Below are 15973 nucleotides of genomic sequence, written 5' to 3'. Positions count from 1 at the left end.
ATATACATCCAAATGTGTTCTTTGTTGGTTATGGCAGGAATATATTTTCTAGGCGTCGAAATTTTAAGATTTTTCTTTATTTTATGCTTACAGAAAGTATGTGAAATAATTCATTTATTTTTTTTAATCGTATTGTTAATTTGTAATATGCAGAAATTAATTAATATTAAAAAACTCGCACGCTGACTTGGTGGATTTTTTGATGATTTTATAAGAACCTAAAATAATCAAATTTGAGTCCAACGGTTAAACTTGAACAACTTTGTACTTTGTATATCACGTGTGAGTTTTGATATATATAACTGACAATATTTTATAAATTTGAACGACTCAAATAGAATTTCAGAAATTATATTTTATATTGGCAATATCTTAATTCTCAAACCTTCATTTTTAATTTGGTCTTGTATATTTATTTATTTATTTTCAATTTTAATCATATATATTTTGTTTTTTCTTGTGATTTTAATTATTTTTCTGTCTTAACCTCAACATGATATGGTATGAACATGATATTGATTTATGTAGTGTCACGTCAGCACTCTAGCAGAAAAATAATTAAAATTATAAAAATAATACTAGAATTGAAATTTGATAATATCGAATATTAAAATTGGAAAAGATAAATATGCAATTTTGCCACGAGAATTATAAATTTATAATCGAGATAATGAAACCATTGGAGTGAACATGGAAATCTCTACACTGGGCTATTCAATTTATTTCAATCGCTCTCTCTGGCCCAACTCAGTGTGCTCCATTTCAAAGAGAAAAGGGTTAATGTATGTTGGATAAGAGGTGCAAGAATATTTATATTATATATTTTTTTAGTAAAATTTATTTTGGTATATAAATTATTGAAAAATTGTTACATTTAAATATTGTAAATTACTTGATTGGTATATGAATTATTTATAAATTGACAAATTAGTACGTATTCAAGTTTAAAAAAATGAATTTTACCCTCAACCTAAATTGTTTTTAAACAGGGACGGAGCTAGTATCATGATCCAGTTTAGAGTAAACTTTTACAATTGATCTTTTATAGTCTTTATATTATGAAATTTTTGTAGAATAGCTTTATTATCAACGGTTAAAAATAATTTTTTTTCTACATAGTCAATGAATTATCATTCATCTAATCATCACTCATTTAAGCCCAGATAATATCAAATTTTTGGCTCCGGCCAGCGTGGGCAGCTAACCATGCTTTTAAGTCCAATTTTCATTAATAAATTCCATTAGATACACATTTTTATTCAATAATATTTATTTTATTTTATTTAATATTTTTAAAAATATATTTATTTTATAATTATATTATAATAAATAATTATTAAATCAAATATATAACTATTTTTTTATCATATGATAAAAATATAATAAATAAATATATGTTATCTGAGTCTTGAGATATTCTTTTCGAACGGCCGAAGCAAAAATAATCTTCATTTTAGTTTTTCAAAATCTAGTATTGATCTGTTGAAATTCGAGAAATTGTTCAACGTGAAAGTTATACAATATGAGAAGACACGTACTTTGGAAAATGGTGGCATGTGGCGGTCTAAACACCGATAAAACAACGCATAAAAAATGTCACTCATTCTCGAGTTACGTCCTGAATTCCAACAGATCAATGACATATTCTAAAAATTAAAATGATTATTATTTTTGCTTCGATCGTCCGAAAAAACTACAAACTCTGATGACATATATTTATTTATTATGTTTTATCAATATGATAAAAAAAATATTTATATATTTAAGTTGATAATTATTTATCACAATATAATTTTAAAATAAATATATTTTAAAAATATCAATAAATTAAATTAAATAATCTTGAAAATAAACATATGTATGTAATTGAATTTATTAATGTTAATTGTGTTTTAAAACAATTTAAGTTAAAGCTAAAATTGATTTTATGATGACGGTTCGTGTACTAAAATGAATTTTACTTTATATTATTTTTTATTTTATTTCATTTCTGTTGGGGATCGATATTGAGTTTAGTGGGGGTGAATAAACTCGATCCTTTGTTTATCTCTTTTTCAAATGGTGCTAAAATCCTGTTAGAGATTGTAGCTGATCTTGTACAAATATATAACCAACAAATCACAAAATAGTGCGGAAACGATCTGATGGTTCGAGGAATGAAAATGATAAAAATAGTAGGCAATAAGCAATGATTGTTTATGGAAGTTCGAAGATAAAATCTTCTACGTCTCCCCTTCTTCTGTTTCCAGAAAGATATCACTAAAAGACTTTGGATTTTACAGTACAACACTTGTACATACCCACTTCAGCAGGACTTACCCTTTGCCTACTGAAACTCTTAGCTTCACAACACACTGCGAGTAATTATGACAATATTATGAAAAAGACTCTTTTCAAATTACAAACTCTTCTTAACAAGAGATGAGTAATATGAACAGTTTTTGAAGAGTGTGAGAAACAGCAGCACAAGATGATCTCAACAGATCAGATATATGCTATGAAGCGTGTGCTACTTTTTTGTATATTGAGCATTGAATAAGATGAGTCGTTCTGAGTGCTCAAATTGATGTTCGTAAAGAATGTAATCGGTGATGTCTCTCTTATTATCGACGTCGTTCTTGTATATTTATAGAAGTCTTGCGCTCAACGTCTACATGCAAAACAACTTCTTAGACTTCTGATAAAATCAGCTTTAATATTTGAAAATGGTCTTGCAAAAAGCTTTGACACAGTCAGTCTTGTTTTCATACTAAAACTGGTAATACGTAATAAATAGCTCCGTACAGTATTTAATGGTGCAATTAATGCTAGTACTCGGTAAAGTAACAGTAACATTCAAAACTAGATCTGTTTGCACAAAAGACGTTAAGTTAATCCAGTTTAGACTGAGTTCTGCTTCTGATTTTCTAATCCGTTTAACCTTAGTTCTGCTTCTGATTTAGTAAAATGAAGACTTCTACTTTTATATTGCCTACTAATTTTAACTAGTGACCTGCTGGTTTTGATTCTCATTGGCACAATTAAGTTATGTCTAACAATTTCAATATTTTTTAAGTTTTATTTAAGTATCTCGTTCGAGTTGAGCATAGTTAAATTTTTTTCAATAGTTTAGAAATCGTTTGCTAGCTTAATATAATAATTAATATCTTCAAAATTATTATAAAATTAAACGATATGATTACTTTGAGTTATATATTTCACCCCGAGCACAAATTTTTTTAAAAAAATCAATAAAAAAATTTTAAATTAAATATTTTTTTAAAATAAAAATATCCAAATTTGAATCACATTGTTGTTTAAAGTTTGACTTGAAATATAAAAATAAAAATGATATAACTCGAGGACAAATCACGGTTGAAATTCTAAAGCCTTGGCCAATTGATTAGTCTTCTTGGGGACCACCCCGCCATTTACGGCATTGATTAAAATAATGTATTTTTTAATAGCTACTTTTTTTATATAAAAAAAAAAATCAACATTGAAAAGTAGTCATGGCTTGCAACTATCCATGTTCCCACTTCCTTCCTTTAAACCATCATAATTATTGTTATTAAATATAATTTTTTGAAGAAAATATATTTTTTCATTTCAAAATACTTTGTTAAAAAAGTTTAAGTAGGAATTCGAGTTGCTACCATAATGCTCCCAATATCAAAACCTTTGAAATCTTGCCATCAATTTTTTTTTTACCAAACATGTTGTTTAATTAATCATTATTATTATTATAAACGATAAATAAAATGAGTTTGATCTAATTGAATTTCGAACATCAAGTGAGCAATAAATCATCGACAAATTGATTTAAGAATTTTACTAAGATGATCAAGGTATAATTTGTTGTGTCTTTTGAAATTTGAAGATGTGAGAAAGGTGATTGTGGTCCCTCTTTCTACTTGTTAAACAAAATTAAGGATTATTCCATTATATATTTGGAGTAATTTTCTTTCTACGACGTGGTTAAATGTTAATCTTTAGATCATCGACATATATTTTAACTTTCATAAAAATGTAAGAGACTCACATGATTTAATGATATTAGAACAAGAAGAAAATCTGTAAGATGTAACATAAACTAACATTTATTTCAATTAGCCTGAATATTTTTCTACTTTCATTAATTAGGTAAGGACGGAGATGTTGAAAAGGTAACAAAACCGTTAAAACAACAGTTTCGCTCATTTAAAGCACCGATGGTGTAATTTATTAGAGGTAAGAAGAAACCTCGTTTAGCCATTTCAGGAGCGCCGCTACGCATCTAAGATCTTATACTTATATTTCATTTATCAAAATTAAATCCAAATACGAAATCATACCAAGAACAAAATCTAAAAGCCACGAAAAATGTGAAAATATCGCTTCCAAAAGGAATCTTGAAATATATCAAGGAATATAATAAAGGGTCAAATGTTTCACTCTCGCGAGAAACCAGATTTTATCTTGATGATAAACTACAAAATTCACGGGGTTGAGTGCTGACCCACGAAACATGCAATGATTAGAAAGAGTTAAGGTGAGGCAGCTGTTCGGTAGTTTGCCCCATTTTTCTGCTCCAAAAAGTCGCTAAAAACTCCCACTACTCATGCTTTATAATTCTTCCCTTGTCGTGCTTTCCTCAATGCTATTCTCCCCTTTATATGCTCCTCAAGCTTGAGTTTAATCCCACCAAAAAAAATTGAAAAGATTACTCGGAAAATATTGTCGGGTTTGGTCAAAATCTTGGCACCAAACCATAATCGTCACTGTCGTTTCACTGGGCCTATTTGTGCTGTCTTCTTTTGCCTTTTTCCAAAGCCACTCCATGATCAAGCTTGAATGCGAAGGGACTGTGGGGAATTTTTTTTTTGCATTTATTAGTCCAAGAAAGATAGAAAGCAGTGTTATTTTTCTGTTTCACTGTTTTTCTTCTTCTGAATTGCTGAAAAGGAGTGTTGAGAGTTTTTGAAGTTTAAAGGTGATTTTTTGGTTCCTTGCACTTGAGACTAAAGGGTTTTATGTTTTTTACTATTTCAATTTTGTGATGAAACTGCAGTTCTATGGATGCCCTTGTATGTAATTTGATTGAATTGGATTCCGAATCTTGTTTTCTTGTAAATTTTTACGATATCCTTGCTGTGAAATTTGGAGTTTTTGTGATTGAACTTGCAATCTTTTTGGTGGTTTTTGAGTATAAAATGGTATTCAGTGAACTTCATGAAACTTTGTGTATAAATAATTGGAGCGTATTGGTCGTCAAGTTTTGTCAGTATTAGCTTTCTATGGAATCTTAGCTCCTTTAAAATATGGATTTTGTTATTGGGAAAAGGCATTATCCTGGCTCATTCTTCTCAATGTCTTGTCTCTTTGCTTTGCACACTCTAGTGTTTGTCTTTGTTCTAGTTGCTGATTTTCAAGATTGGGAAGAGATTCTAGCTGTCCATACATTTCTTGAAAAAATAATGGAAAAACAGTAAATGGATACTTTTTTCCCTTATTCTTTGTAAAGATTGCACTATTTTCTTTCAAGGACCGCCATGTTTACAATTCTAAGTACTTTTATACATTTGACTGTACAAAGTTGTGCAAATTTTTTCAACTTCGTTGAATGAGATTTAAAGCACATTTTCATCATTATGTTATATTGGTGGTAATGGTTGTTGCAGTGTAGAAAAAGACCTGATAACTACCATTTTAGTTATTCCGATTTGATGGAGACAACGACTGCAACTGCTTCAATGCAATTCTCCCGTGAACCAGCCAATTATGATGAGGTCTACATGCAGCAGAGCATGCTCTTTTCTGATAGTTTGAAGGTGATTTATTGTTACTTTTATGATTCTTTAATGTTCATCTATTTGGTGGTCCTTACTATTCAGTAGAATTTCATAGGTGATTTAATCGTATCCTAGTCAAATAAATGCTTACATTGATTTTGTGATGATGGTGGATCCCGTTGTAAATTGATGAAAATGAATTATGAATTCGTGTCAAACTAGTGTGATAATTTATATTTATCAAAGGTTGAGCATGAATTGTTGTGAAATTGCACCGGGGTGAAGACCTCTTCTCAGCTTGTTTAGATCCCGTTCATGTGTATGAAAGTGCGGATCCAGGAATTTAGTTGAGGGTTGAAACTAGTTTATTGTGAATGTTTGATATTTCTTTATCTAACGGGAGTCAATTACCCCTACTCTCACTCTCCACGGTTGCTCCAGTGTTTGTTACTGTTAACAGATGATGTCCACTTGAGTTCTTTCTGGTTTGAGGAGGAAAGAACCAAAGCTTGCATTTGGATTGAAGAATTTGGAATCGAAGAATTCCATAACCATAGTATAAATACAATATAGCTGTTTAAATGTCTACCGTTTGACAGTGTGTTTTGCGTTGGCATATCAGATATGCACTTAGTTTAAATGTCTACCGTTTGACAGTGTGTTTTGCATTGGCATATCAGATATGCACTTTGCAGTTTTATTATTTTGGCCTGGCTTTGAAGTTTCGATACAATAACTAGATATTGTTTCGCATATTTCTGTAGGACTTGAAGAATCTTAGCAAACAACTGTACTCGGCAGCAGAATACTTTGAGTTGTCTTATACCAAGGATAACCAAAAGCATATGTGAGTTGTTATGATAGATTATTGAAGAGATCGATTTTGAGTCTTCCTTAACATAATATCCGCTCCCACTCCAAGAAAGTTTTTTCTCAAGTTTTAGCCTCCCAAAATATTACTGATTATGTAGAGTGGTGAATACATTGAAAGATTATGCCATTAAAGCTCTTGTCAATACGGTGGATCATTTGGGCTCAGTGACATATAAGGTTAATGATTTGTTGGATGAAAAGGTTGATGAAGTTTCTCGAACAGAGCTTCGTGTGTCTTGCATAGAGCAGGTGATGCAAATTTTCGTTAAAGTTGCTACTATGTTGAAATTCTTGATTTTAGAATATTAACATCATATATTTGTAGTCTATATAGCAGATATTTGTAGTTTATAAACCAGATATTCATTCTATTACCATTTACGTAATATTCTCTGGATTATGTGAACTTGAGATATAACACCTCCTAACATGCTAATTGTATAACTTGTGTATCGTTCTTTTATTGCATAGATCTCAACAGATGTAGCATTTGTTTCGTGCTGAATCTTGAATGTTTTTTATGCTATCTTTTAGAGACTTCGGACATGCCAAGATTATATTGATCGGGAAGGTCTTTCTCAGCAGTCGTTAGTGATCAACACTCCAAAGTACCACAAGAGATACATCCTCCCGAGTAAATTATTATAATATACTACATGTTAGATTATTTTCGATTATAAAATGTTAAATAAATTTTCTTATGCATAAAATTTCTCTCCTATTGTTTAGTGGGAGAGACTGTGGATGGAGCCATTCGCTCAAAGTTGAAATATCAAGGATGCAACCTGGATGATGGTGATAACTGGCACCAATTCAAGAACGGTAGAGTGTATCTCTCATTTCATGTCAATTTCGATGCATTTGTGTTACCTTCCATCGTAAATATTTAGTTCTCACGAGTTAATATAACTTGCAGCTATACGAGCAACGATTAACGAAACTCCACCAGCTGTAATCAGGTTAGTTATGTGCCCACCAAATCATCATCAATCAAGTTTTACTCATCAAAATTTCATAGTTACTGGGGCCGATTCCACATGCGGCCTCTCGACAAAAGAAAAAATTTAAATTTTATGTTTAATCAATTTTCTGAAATTCTATACTGTATCATGGTAATTCCCCCATCTACATGGTCATTTACCCCCTCCTTTGTACAAGGCCCCGCCCCTTCTCATTCACACAACTTTATGCTGTTTGCTTTCACAGTAAAGGGCATTCAACGTTACCTTCTCCTAAACTTCCCCAAAGATTTGGAAGTTTTTCATTCTCCAACATGCCTGGTAAAGATTCGGGTTCATCGCTACTTCCTATATCAATTGAAAGATTAGTCTTCATTTTCAAGAATTAATGGTGGTGATCATGCTTTTTTTTTTGTGTTGTTGTTACCAGAAAAAAGAACAGTATCACCGCGCCGGTTTCCACTTCTACGTACCGGTTCCCTCTCGAGTAAGCCCGCAACCCCAAAAAGTTCAAATCCAACCACCCCAAATGGTAGCCGATCAACTACCCCAAACCCCTCTCTTGGAAGACAAACGGTAACACGAACAAGATCCTTCTTCTCTTTCATTGGTTTTAACTGCTCATTTACGAGCTCGTATTAACGCTTGTGCTTCTTCTATTGGTAAAAATTTGAAGTATATCTCCGAACCTCAGAAATCAGCTTCAATGCGAATTCGCGTAGGAAAAGAAAGTACCAAAGAAAACGAACAGTATCCTAGCAAGAGCAAACGGCTGCTCAAATCGTTGCTCAGTCGACGGAAATCGAAGAAAGATGATACATTGTATACTTATTTGGATGAATACTAATGGAAAAAATGTGGGGGATGAAAAAGAAATTATGCATGTATCAATTCAATCATCCTCTAATTAGCCTTTTGCCATTCTTTTTACCTTTTTCTTAGAGTTCCATTGGGAGAGTTGTATGATTTTTGTTTTCTTCATTAGGCTTCAGGTTCACATCTTGGTTTTGCATATCAAGTGTAATTGTAATTTATCCAAAAAAAAGTACTTTTTAAATGTTAATGCAAGCATCACAAGATTTAGACGGTCTCACGGATCTTTATCCATAATTTTTTCATAAGTGACTTAAATAAAATACTTGTCTTACAAAATTAACTCGTGAGATTGTTTCACAAAAGATTTTGTGATGTGGAAAAAAACTTTCGATGTAATGTTTAGTCTTCGGGGTGTGGTACGTATGTTTGGTCAATCCATTTGTGAGCTTTTTTATACATAATTTTAATATCGTTTGATTTACGTTAAATAAATAGTGTATTTTCATTTTAACCAAGTTATATATATTTGAACATAACAATCATTTTTGTACATAAGAATTTATGGAATACAAAATAACATTAGCCATTTGCCGCAGTTTAATCAAAATATATTTTGTTTGATGGATAAAAATATTTTTTTAGGTGAGCTTAGAAATTCAAATAATTTATTGAGTATTTATTTCATATAAGTTGATGACTAAGTTCAAAGCAAATAAACTGAGCTGAATCTTTACTCTTTTGAAGCCAAATTTNAAAAAAAAAAAAAAAAAAAAAAAAAAAAAAAAAAAAAAAAGACTTCTAGTCTGCTCAACTATATTCAAAATTAATTTTTGAAAAAAAAAAATATCAATAGGCAGCTATGCAAAATGTAATAATATTCTTGACTGGGCGAATGATTCCCTTAATTGGAAGAATAAATAAATATTTTTTTTTTTGGTATGGAATAGGATTCCATGGGCTGTAGCTTGTTTGGCTAAACTTGTTGGACAAATAAGCATAATAGAATATTCGTATGGTATATTACTCCTATTTATATGAATCAACACATGCATATTATATGTATCACTTATCAAATCTCTCTTTATGCTTAGAGCTCCGCCGCCAGCTCTCGCCGCTCCTCCACATCAACGGTTGTGTTGTATCTACATATTCAGGCGAGCGGAAGAGGAGACGAAATCCTGGGATGGATCAAAATATGTACATGCTAGCGTAAATATGTAAGTATATGTTACTGATCTTGGGTGATTATCTTTGTCAAGTTTTATTTATGAGTTTTTCTACAAGAAAATTCTAATTCATTACCCCAAATTATCTGATTTTTGTTGTTTTTAGCATGACCGAAGTCTTGTTTTACATGTAACTTGCACTTTTTTTTTTTAATTTTTTGGTCATGTAATCGTATGATCTCGATTTTAGTTCATTAATTTATCATTTTTTAATCATTATTTCAACCGACTGTTGTTATTAAACGTCCAACATCTTGTCAGCACTATAATGAAAAATAAATAAAATTAAAATATAAATTCAAATTAGTAGATTTAAATCGTGTATTGTGACAAAAAAAATTATCAATTTTAGTCATTTTTCGATAAAGTACTGTATTTCATCTCTTTAATTAACCAACGCATACCAACCCATTCACATGTAAGATTTGAACTCAATACCTCAAATATTGGTTCACTGTTGTCACTAATTCAAAGATCCTTTGCCAAATTATACTTTATTATGATTGCACGAGCTTCTAATCATATGTGAAACTGTTCGAAAATCTTCGGAATTGTTTGGAGCTAATTTTTTTTTTCTTCTTATTCTTCGAATTTGTGCATATTTATTAACATTTTATATGTTAAAACAACTTGTGAGTGATGCTTTAACATTTTATATGTTAAAAAAACTTGTGAGTGATGCTTTTGTGAAAGTACTGGGATGGTTCTTAATATGATTTTCCTGCTTATGAATCAACTAAGTTAATTAACTTCAGGGGAAGGAAAAAAAACTAATTTACCAACTTCTCAGAAGATAATGTGAGTAAACAATTAAACAAATTGACATTCCATTGAGATTTACTTAGATACATTGAGTTGATATTTATCAACATAATTTGATTAGAAAAAATCAGAAAAACGATACAGGATTTTCGTTCAAGATGGAGCCAGAAGTAGCCAGTTTTTGCTGTTGCAAGATTGGTCCACTTCCTTAAACCAACGACTAAGATGCAACTCTGGATGAACATCAACCAGCCTTCTCATTGCTCTCATCCCAAAATTTAGCTTGTGTTAGATTTCTTGTCGTGTAATAAACCGTCCCATTTCATAACATGATGAATCGAAACGTGTATTTGATTATGTTTTTTCCATCAGTAGAAAAGGAGTTACCAGTAGATGAAGCTCCACCAGTATAGGCTTATGTAAGGGCAGATCCAACTCTTACTGGTTTGAGGCTTCTTGCAGCTCTTCGGATGTACTCGAACACTAATACAAAGAGACCGAAAAAATATATTAGGAAAATATGTATCTTCTCTGCACTTTCTACTATGACAGATGAATTGATTGCTCTCCATAGCAAGTTCCGAGAAGATTTGGAACCTGCAAAAAGTATACATTTTTAAGGATTCTTGATCTTTAATACGAAAGGTAAATTCGTCTGTCGTTTATACGTTTTAGACCAGTGGTAGTGAAACCAAAAAATCATAACAGGGGCAACATTAAAAATTTTATGTTCCAAAAATTTGGAGAGGACGAATTATCATTTTTTGTTACATGTATAGAAGAAGAAAATCTACATTTATATAGGAAATTGTTAGGCTGAGTCGATGACCACCCTTGCTGTGCCCCAGTCTGCCTCTGCCACTTATTTAGACAGGTGATATTAAAGAGGTAGAAGTTATGCATGAATAACTTACTGTTGCTTTTACTTGAAAGATTTGTCCACTCGTGTAGACTTGTTGTATTTTCGGATGCCTTTATCAACTCGAGAAGAGCTTTATTGACCTGAACTTTCAACCAAAAAATACAATTTAAGCATCTTATCGATGATAGAGTTTCATATCGATTGAGTGTCATCTATGGATTCAGACAAAATATTTTGCGTGAAAATATATGGATTAGCTTTTTCCTAGCTGAGATTTGCATGGTTACAGGTTTCTCACAAGGTTGCTTCGATTAGTCATACTTCATAGCCTAGTAATACTACATTCCAATCGACAACAAACTGTTATCACTACCTACCCGAATTGAGACACAGGGATGTTAGGCAACATTGGCGCAAGAGAAAAGTTGAAAAGTTCAAACCAAAACACTAGTCTTTTAAGTGGGAGTCTTTCAGTGCTATATGCCCACTCTACAATACCTTGTCATACCATGGGATATATTATAAATGATAATAATAGGGAGCAGAAATGTTACCTCTTCAGTTCTCTCATGGCTCACGAGATGCCCGCCATCAAGTTCGACCATTCTTGCAGATGGATACAATTTCTCTGCAAGCCGTTTTGCATGGCACATTTGAGCAATAACGTCATGTCTACACCATATGGAATAATTGTCAGTCAGTTGAGAAGAATTTTGTCTTCACTTTTTTTCTAGAAACAAGTATTTAGCATTATTTAGCTACCTTCCATGAATTACTGATATAGGAAATCCGGAAGCACGTATAGATTCCAGTTTGGTTCTTGACATTTTATGCGTCCAGCAAGCGTTTAACTGACCTTCGAATCCATAATTTGACTGCATACCTGTTGATGATATGCCCTTTACATATTCCTGCAGAATGAAAGAATGATATAAGTTGCAATTTCATTCTTATCAGTAAGACTTGCATTCAATTCAACAAGAAACGTGGAAAACTATAACCAAAATCTTGTATATTGTGTCCACGATGATTTGAGTTAAAATCATGACAGTCAAAGTAAATTTTTTGAACGGCCTCAAAACCAAAAATTCAACTCAGAAAGAGGAAAATACATTTAAGCTTCCAAATACAAAGTGGTACATTGTCAGGTTTATGTACTCAAAAGTTGCTTACAAATCCTTACTTGGTATAAGATTAATCTTCTGGTCTTCTGTCCAACATACTCTTCCAGATATTCCTGCGAAGAAAATGAAACATTAAGTTCCAGTTGTCCAAACAACATATTGAAAATTAATTAAATACGACGTGTATAGAAAAATTATAATATATAACCTGTGAGTAATGTGTATCTAAATCAACGGCTGCTCTCTGCTCAGGAGTTTTTGCCCTCAGAAAACGAAGAGCAATCGACATACTTCGGCGATCAATCTGAAAAGGTAAGAATTATTTTGACATCTAACACAAATACACCAGTTCATATGATGCACTACATAAAATTCTCAGAAATCAGAATTGACCAAAACCCTTTCACAGCTATCAACAATACATCATCATTTGTGTTCATTTCAAAACATTCAAACAAGTACACCGCTACGATTTTCACCAAAAAAAAAACCACATCACATATGTTAATAGGCATAGACTGTTGATTAAATCTAAGGCTGTCGCAATCACTTTCACTAAACATAAAAAATTAAAACATGAAATCATAGTCTATGATACCGTTTTAGTCATTATTTCTCTCTAAAGGTTGAGAACACTGGAGTTGGTCTAATAATAATTTTATCATTAAACAAAACACAATGAAGTGGTCTAATAATAATTTTATAATTAAACAAAACACAATGAAGTCAACGGCCAGTGATCATGTAAATCTTGCAAAAATTTCAAAAACAAATCGTTATAAGCTAAAGAGATCAGATCCTACGAGGAAGCATACCTTTGGTATACATTCATAACCTCCACCAGTTACATTTAGTAGAGCCAAAGATAAAACTCTTTCAGGTACCATCGAAGCCAATTTACAAGCAATCATAGCTCCTGCATCATAGAAATAAATGAGCTCATATTGACCAAGAAAGCCACTTGATGCAGAATTTTGATTTTACTGAGGTAGATTTAATATTCCGGCAACATGTTCAGTAATAAAAACAACAGAAACATTGTGGAACTCTCCGCTTTAAGCACTCAAAACCTATGCAGGAGATGCAAACGAATCCATAAGCAGAAAAATATATTTTTTTTTCACATTAGAACTCGAGCTCAATTTTAATTAGGTTCCTGCTCAACTCAAAACTCGAAATGGTCTGAATTCGAGTTGAATGATCAAACTCTATTCGAACTGTTGTTTCATTTTAATTTTTTTTAAAAAAATTATCAACAACTATCTCAACGATTGCGGCCTATAAAAGAATAAATCTCGAAGTCGACTTGAAATATATTGGTAGATGATCAAGGTTGACTCAACAACTTTGAATATTCAGAATTAAGTCAAATCATGTCGACTTGAAATATATTAGTAGATGATCATGGTCGACTCAATAACTTTGAATACGAATCAAATAACATAAGAGAGAACTTTTTCAAGTGCTCTGATCGACATGATTTGACTTGATCTTTAATGAGAGACCGAATTTCATTACTTCAAAAATGTTCAATATGAAAACCAAACCACTAAACCCATACCCCTAAAGAGAAGAAGTTGGTCAAAAAAATGCCAGCTTAAAAACTGAAAAGTCAAGAACTCACCCATTGAATGGCCAAAAACATGAGCTTTTTTCCAACCCAAGTGATCCATTAAAGCTATAGCATCTCTTGCCATAATTTTGGTCCTGTTAAATTACACTTATCCTCTTCAATAACACGAAATAGTTGCAAAGAAACAACTCACAAAATTTTAACCCCGGGCTTAATTACTCAAGTGGGTGTGGGTCACACATAAAAATGCAATCTTGAAAAAAAAAAATTCAACGATCTTTTCCATTTTCCCACCAATTCATAAAAGATAAATTAGCACCAAAAAACAGAAAATAAAACATAAAGTTGGAATTCATGGTATAAAGATATCGATTAAATCAATAAAAAGAAAAAAAATAGCTAAACATTCATATCTAACATTGCAAGCAAATTATCAAATATCCTCAATTAAAGCTAAGATTTATAAATGAATATAGTATATTACGTATATTGAGATTTTTTGCTCGGAATGGAGCTCCGACCCATTCCACGATTATCAAACGCGCAAACTTCCACGCCAGAACCGCCGCTGCCGCAGCTCTCATTGCCCTGATCGCCGTCCGCCGATTCACTACCGTTCAGTATGGTCGTTCCGACCAGAACCTTTATCTGTGGGTCCCATGAATCGTGGGTCGCAGCTAATCCTAAAGTCCACAAAAAATATCAAAATATGAAAAATCAGCGAACAGGTAAAATTAAATCCAAAACCCATATTAAAAAACGTTGAAATGAAACAAAATTATTTGAAATAGCATATCGAGATTCTCCGTAAAAAATCCGGGAGAATGCGTTACCGATTATCATAAGAACTTTGACGGGTCCTCCACCATAGATTCTGTAAAAAATATTGATTGCATTTTCGCTGCTCGATGCTCCGCCAACGCTGCAAAACTGCATTTTTTTTCTTTTCTCCTTTGATTGTTTTCGGGGTGCTAATGGGTTTGATTCAGAGGATTTTGGAGAGAGGAATGGATGAAACGAGAAAGATTAGAGATTCACAAGCAGTCGGATTATATATATATATACATGCGCGTGTGAACAAGTTGTGTGTTGGTCATCCATATATTACGATTCTTATTTATTATTTATTTAATTTTAAATATTTAAGAAAATAGAAAATTTGTGACTGTGAGAACAAGTGTGTGATTTTCTATTTTTATTTTAATTTATTTAACTACTTTAAATTTAAATTCTATTTAAATCTTGAAGAAATTGTATGTCCTTAACTGGTTCTGTTACATTAGATAAATAATATGAATATGGCTCATGTTACTCCCGATGGTGATTTTTTGTAGTTCATTAACTTGTTCAAAGTTGAAATTTAGTCAATTGACTTATCAAATTTTGGTTGTGGTGTACTATTTTTAATTTTTGCCTATTTTAGTTAGCTTGTTGACCATAAGCTATAACTGTTAGTTAAGATGTAATTTTTTTTTTATACTTTGTGACAGCGCATAATGCACGTACTTGAGTGCTAATGGGTCGGAATGTTATGCTCATGAGTTTGGGTAAGTACGTGTCTATCTGTTAGTGATGTCTCACATCTCTCATAGATCAGTCTTACCCTTTAGCTACCGTTGACATTGTCCACAGTAGAAACAATATTAATCGTTAAGATCTGATGTCACTTTTTTACGGCTCATCTAGCCAACTAGATCAAGTGACGCAATGTCAGTAGCTTAACGAACAAAAATTTTCCAAGAAATCATTCATCTTAATATTATTCTCACTCGTATAAGTTTAACCTAACAATATTGTTATCTTAAAATATTCTGATACATCTTATATACGAGATATTAAAAGGTTATTTTTCTTTTTCGTTATTAAGAAATTATTTATTGGCTCGTTTTCGATGTAAAATTTGTGGTTTCCACATTATGAAATCTTAGGATTGAAAAAAATGGCAGATAAAAAGAGTGGTGGTAGTTGCCCTTGTCCATGATCGGTTTTCTTTTGAATTTTTATTTTTTTTTTACAAAAAACTTTTCG

General features: G+C 31.8%; 2 protein-coding genes across 3 annotated transcripts; one reads left to right on the top strand and one right to left on the bottom strand.

Moving 5' to 3' along the window:
* The first annotated feature begins 4491 nt into the window (after window positions 1–4491).
* LOC140986370 (protein ABIL2-like) lies at window positions 4492–8665 on the top strand. 2 transcript variants are annotated; one of them, XM_073454585.1, is made up of 10 exons: window positions 4492–4951; window positions 5645–5789; window positions 6515–6597; window positions 6722–6872; window positions 7158–7257; window positions 7353–7445; window positions 7540–7582; window positions 7830–7903; window positions 8013–8158; window positions 8259–8665. In XM_073454585.1, the coding sequence occupies exons 2-10, from the start codon at window positions 5685–5687 to the stop codon at window positions 8427–8429; spliced, it is 966 nt and encodes a 321-aa protein (XP_073310686.1). In that variant the 5' UTR covers window positions 4492–4951; window positions 5645–5684; the 3' UTR covers window positions 8430–8665. The 2 variants fall into 2 exon arrangements, with proteins under 2 accessions (XP_073310686.1, XP_073310685.1); XM_073454584.1 differs by having other exon boundaries at window positions 4493–4951; window positions 5640–5789.
* A 1721-nt stretch (window positions 8666–10386) lies between these two features.
* On the bottom strand, window positions 10387–14989 carry LOC140986915 (uncharacterized). The gene is made up of 10 exons (XM_073455323.1): window positions 14779–14989; window positions 14430–14628; window positions 13997–14079; window positions 13188–13288; window positions 12581–12676; window positions 12432–12485; window positions 12011–12159; window positions 11803–11920; window positions 11301–11388; window positions 10387–10983 (listed from the first exon to the last, which is right to left on the bottom strand). Exons 1-10 carry the CDS (start codon window positions 14879–14881, stop codon window positions 10802–10804), a joined length of 1173 nt encoding a protein of 390 aa, XP_073311424.1. The 5' UTR covers window positions 14882–14989; the 3' UTR covers window positions 10387–10801.
* Window positions 14990–15973: the final 984 nt, after the last annotated feature.

The sequence above is a fragment of the Primulina huaijiensis genome, chromosome 10, assembly GCF_012295235.1.
Source record: "Primulina huaijiensis isolate GDHJ02 chromosome 10, ASM1229523v2, whole genome shotgun sequence".
Lineage (NCBI taxonomy): Eukaryota > Viridiplantae > Streptophyta > Magnoliopsida > Lamiales > Gesneriaceae > Primulina > Primulina huaijiensis.
This window is presented reverse-complemented; position numbering and strand designations above follow the sequence as displayed.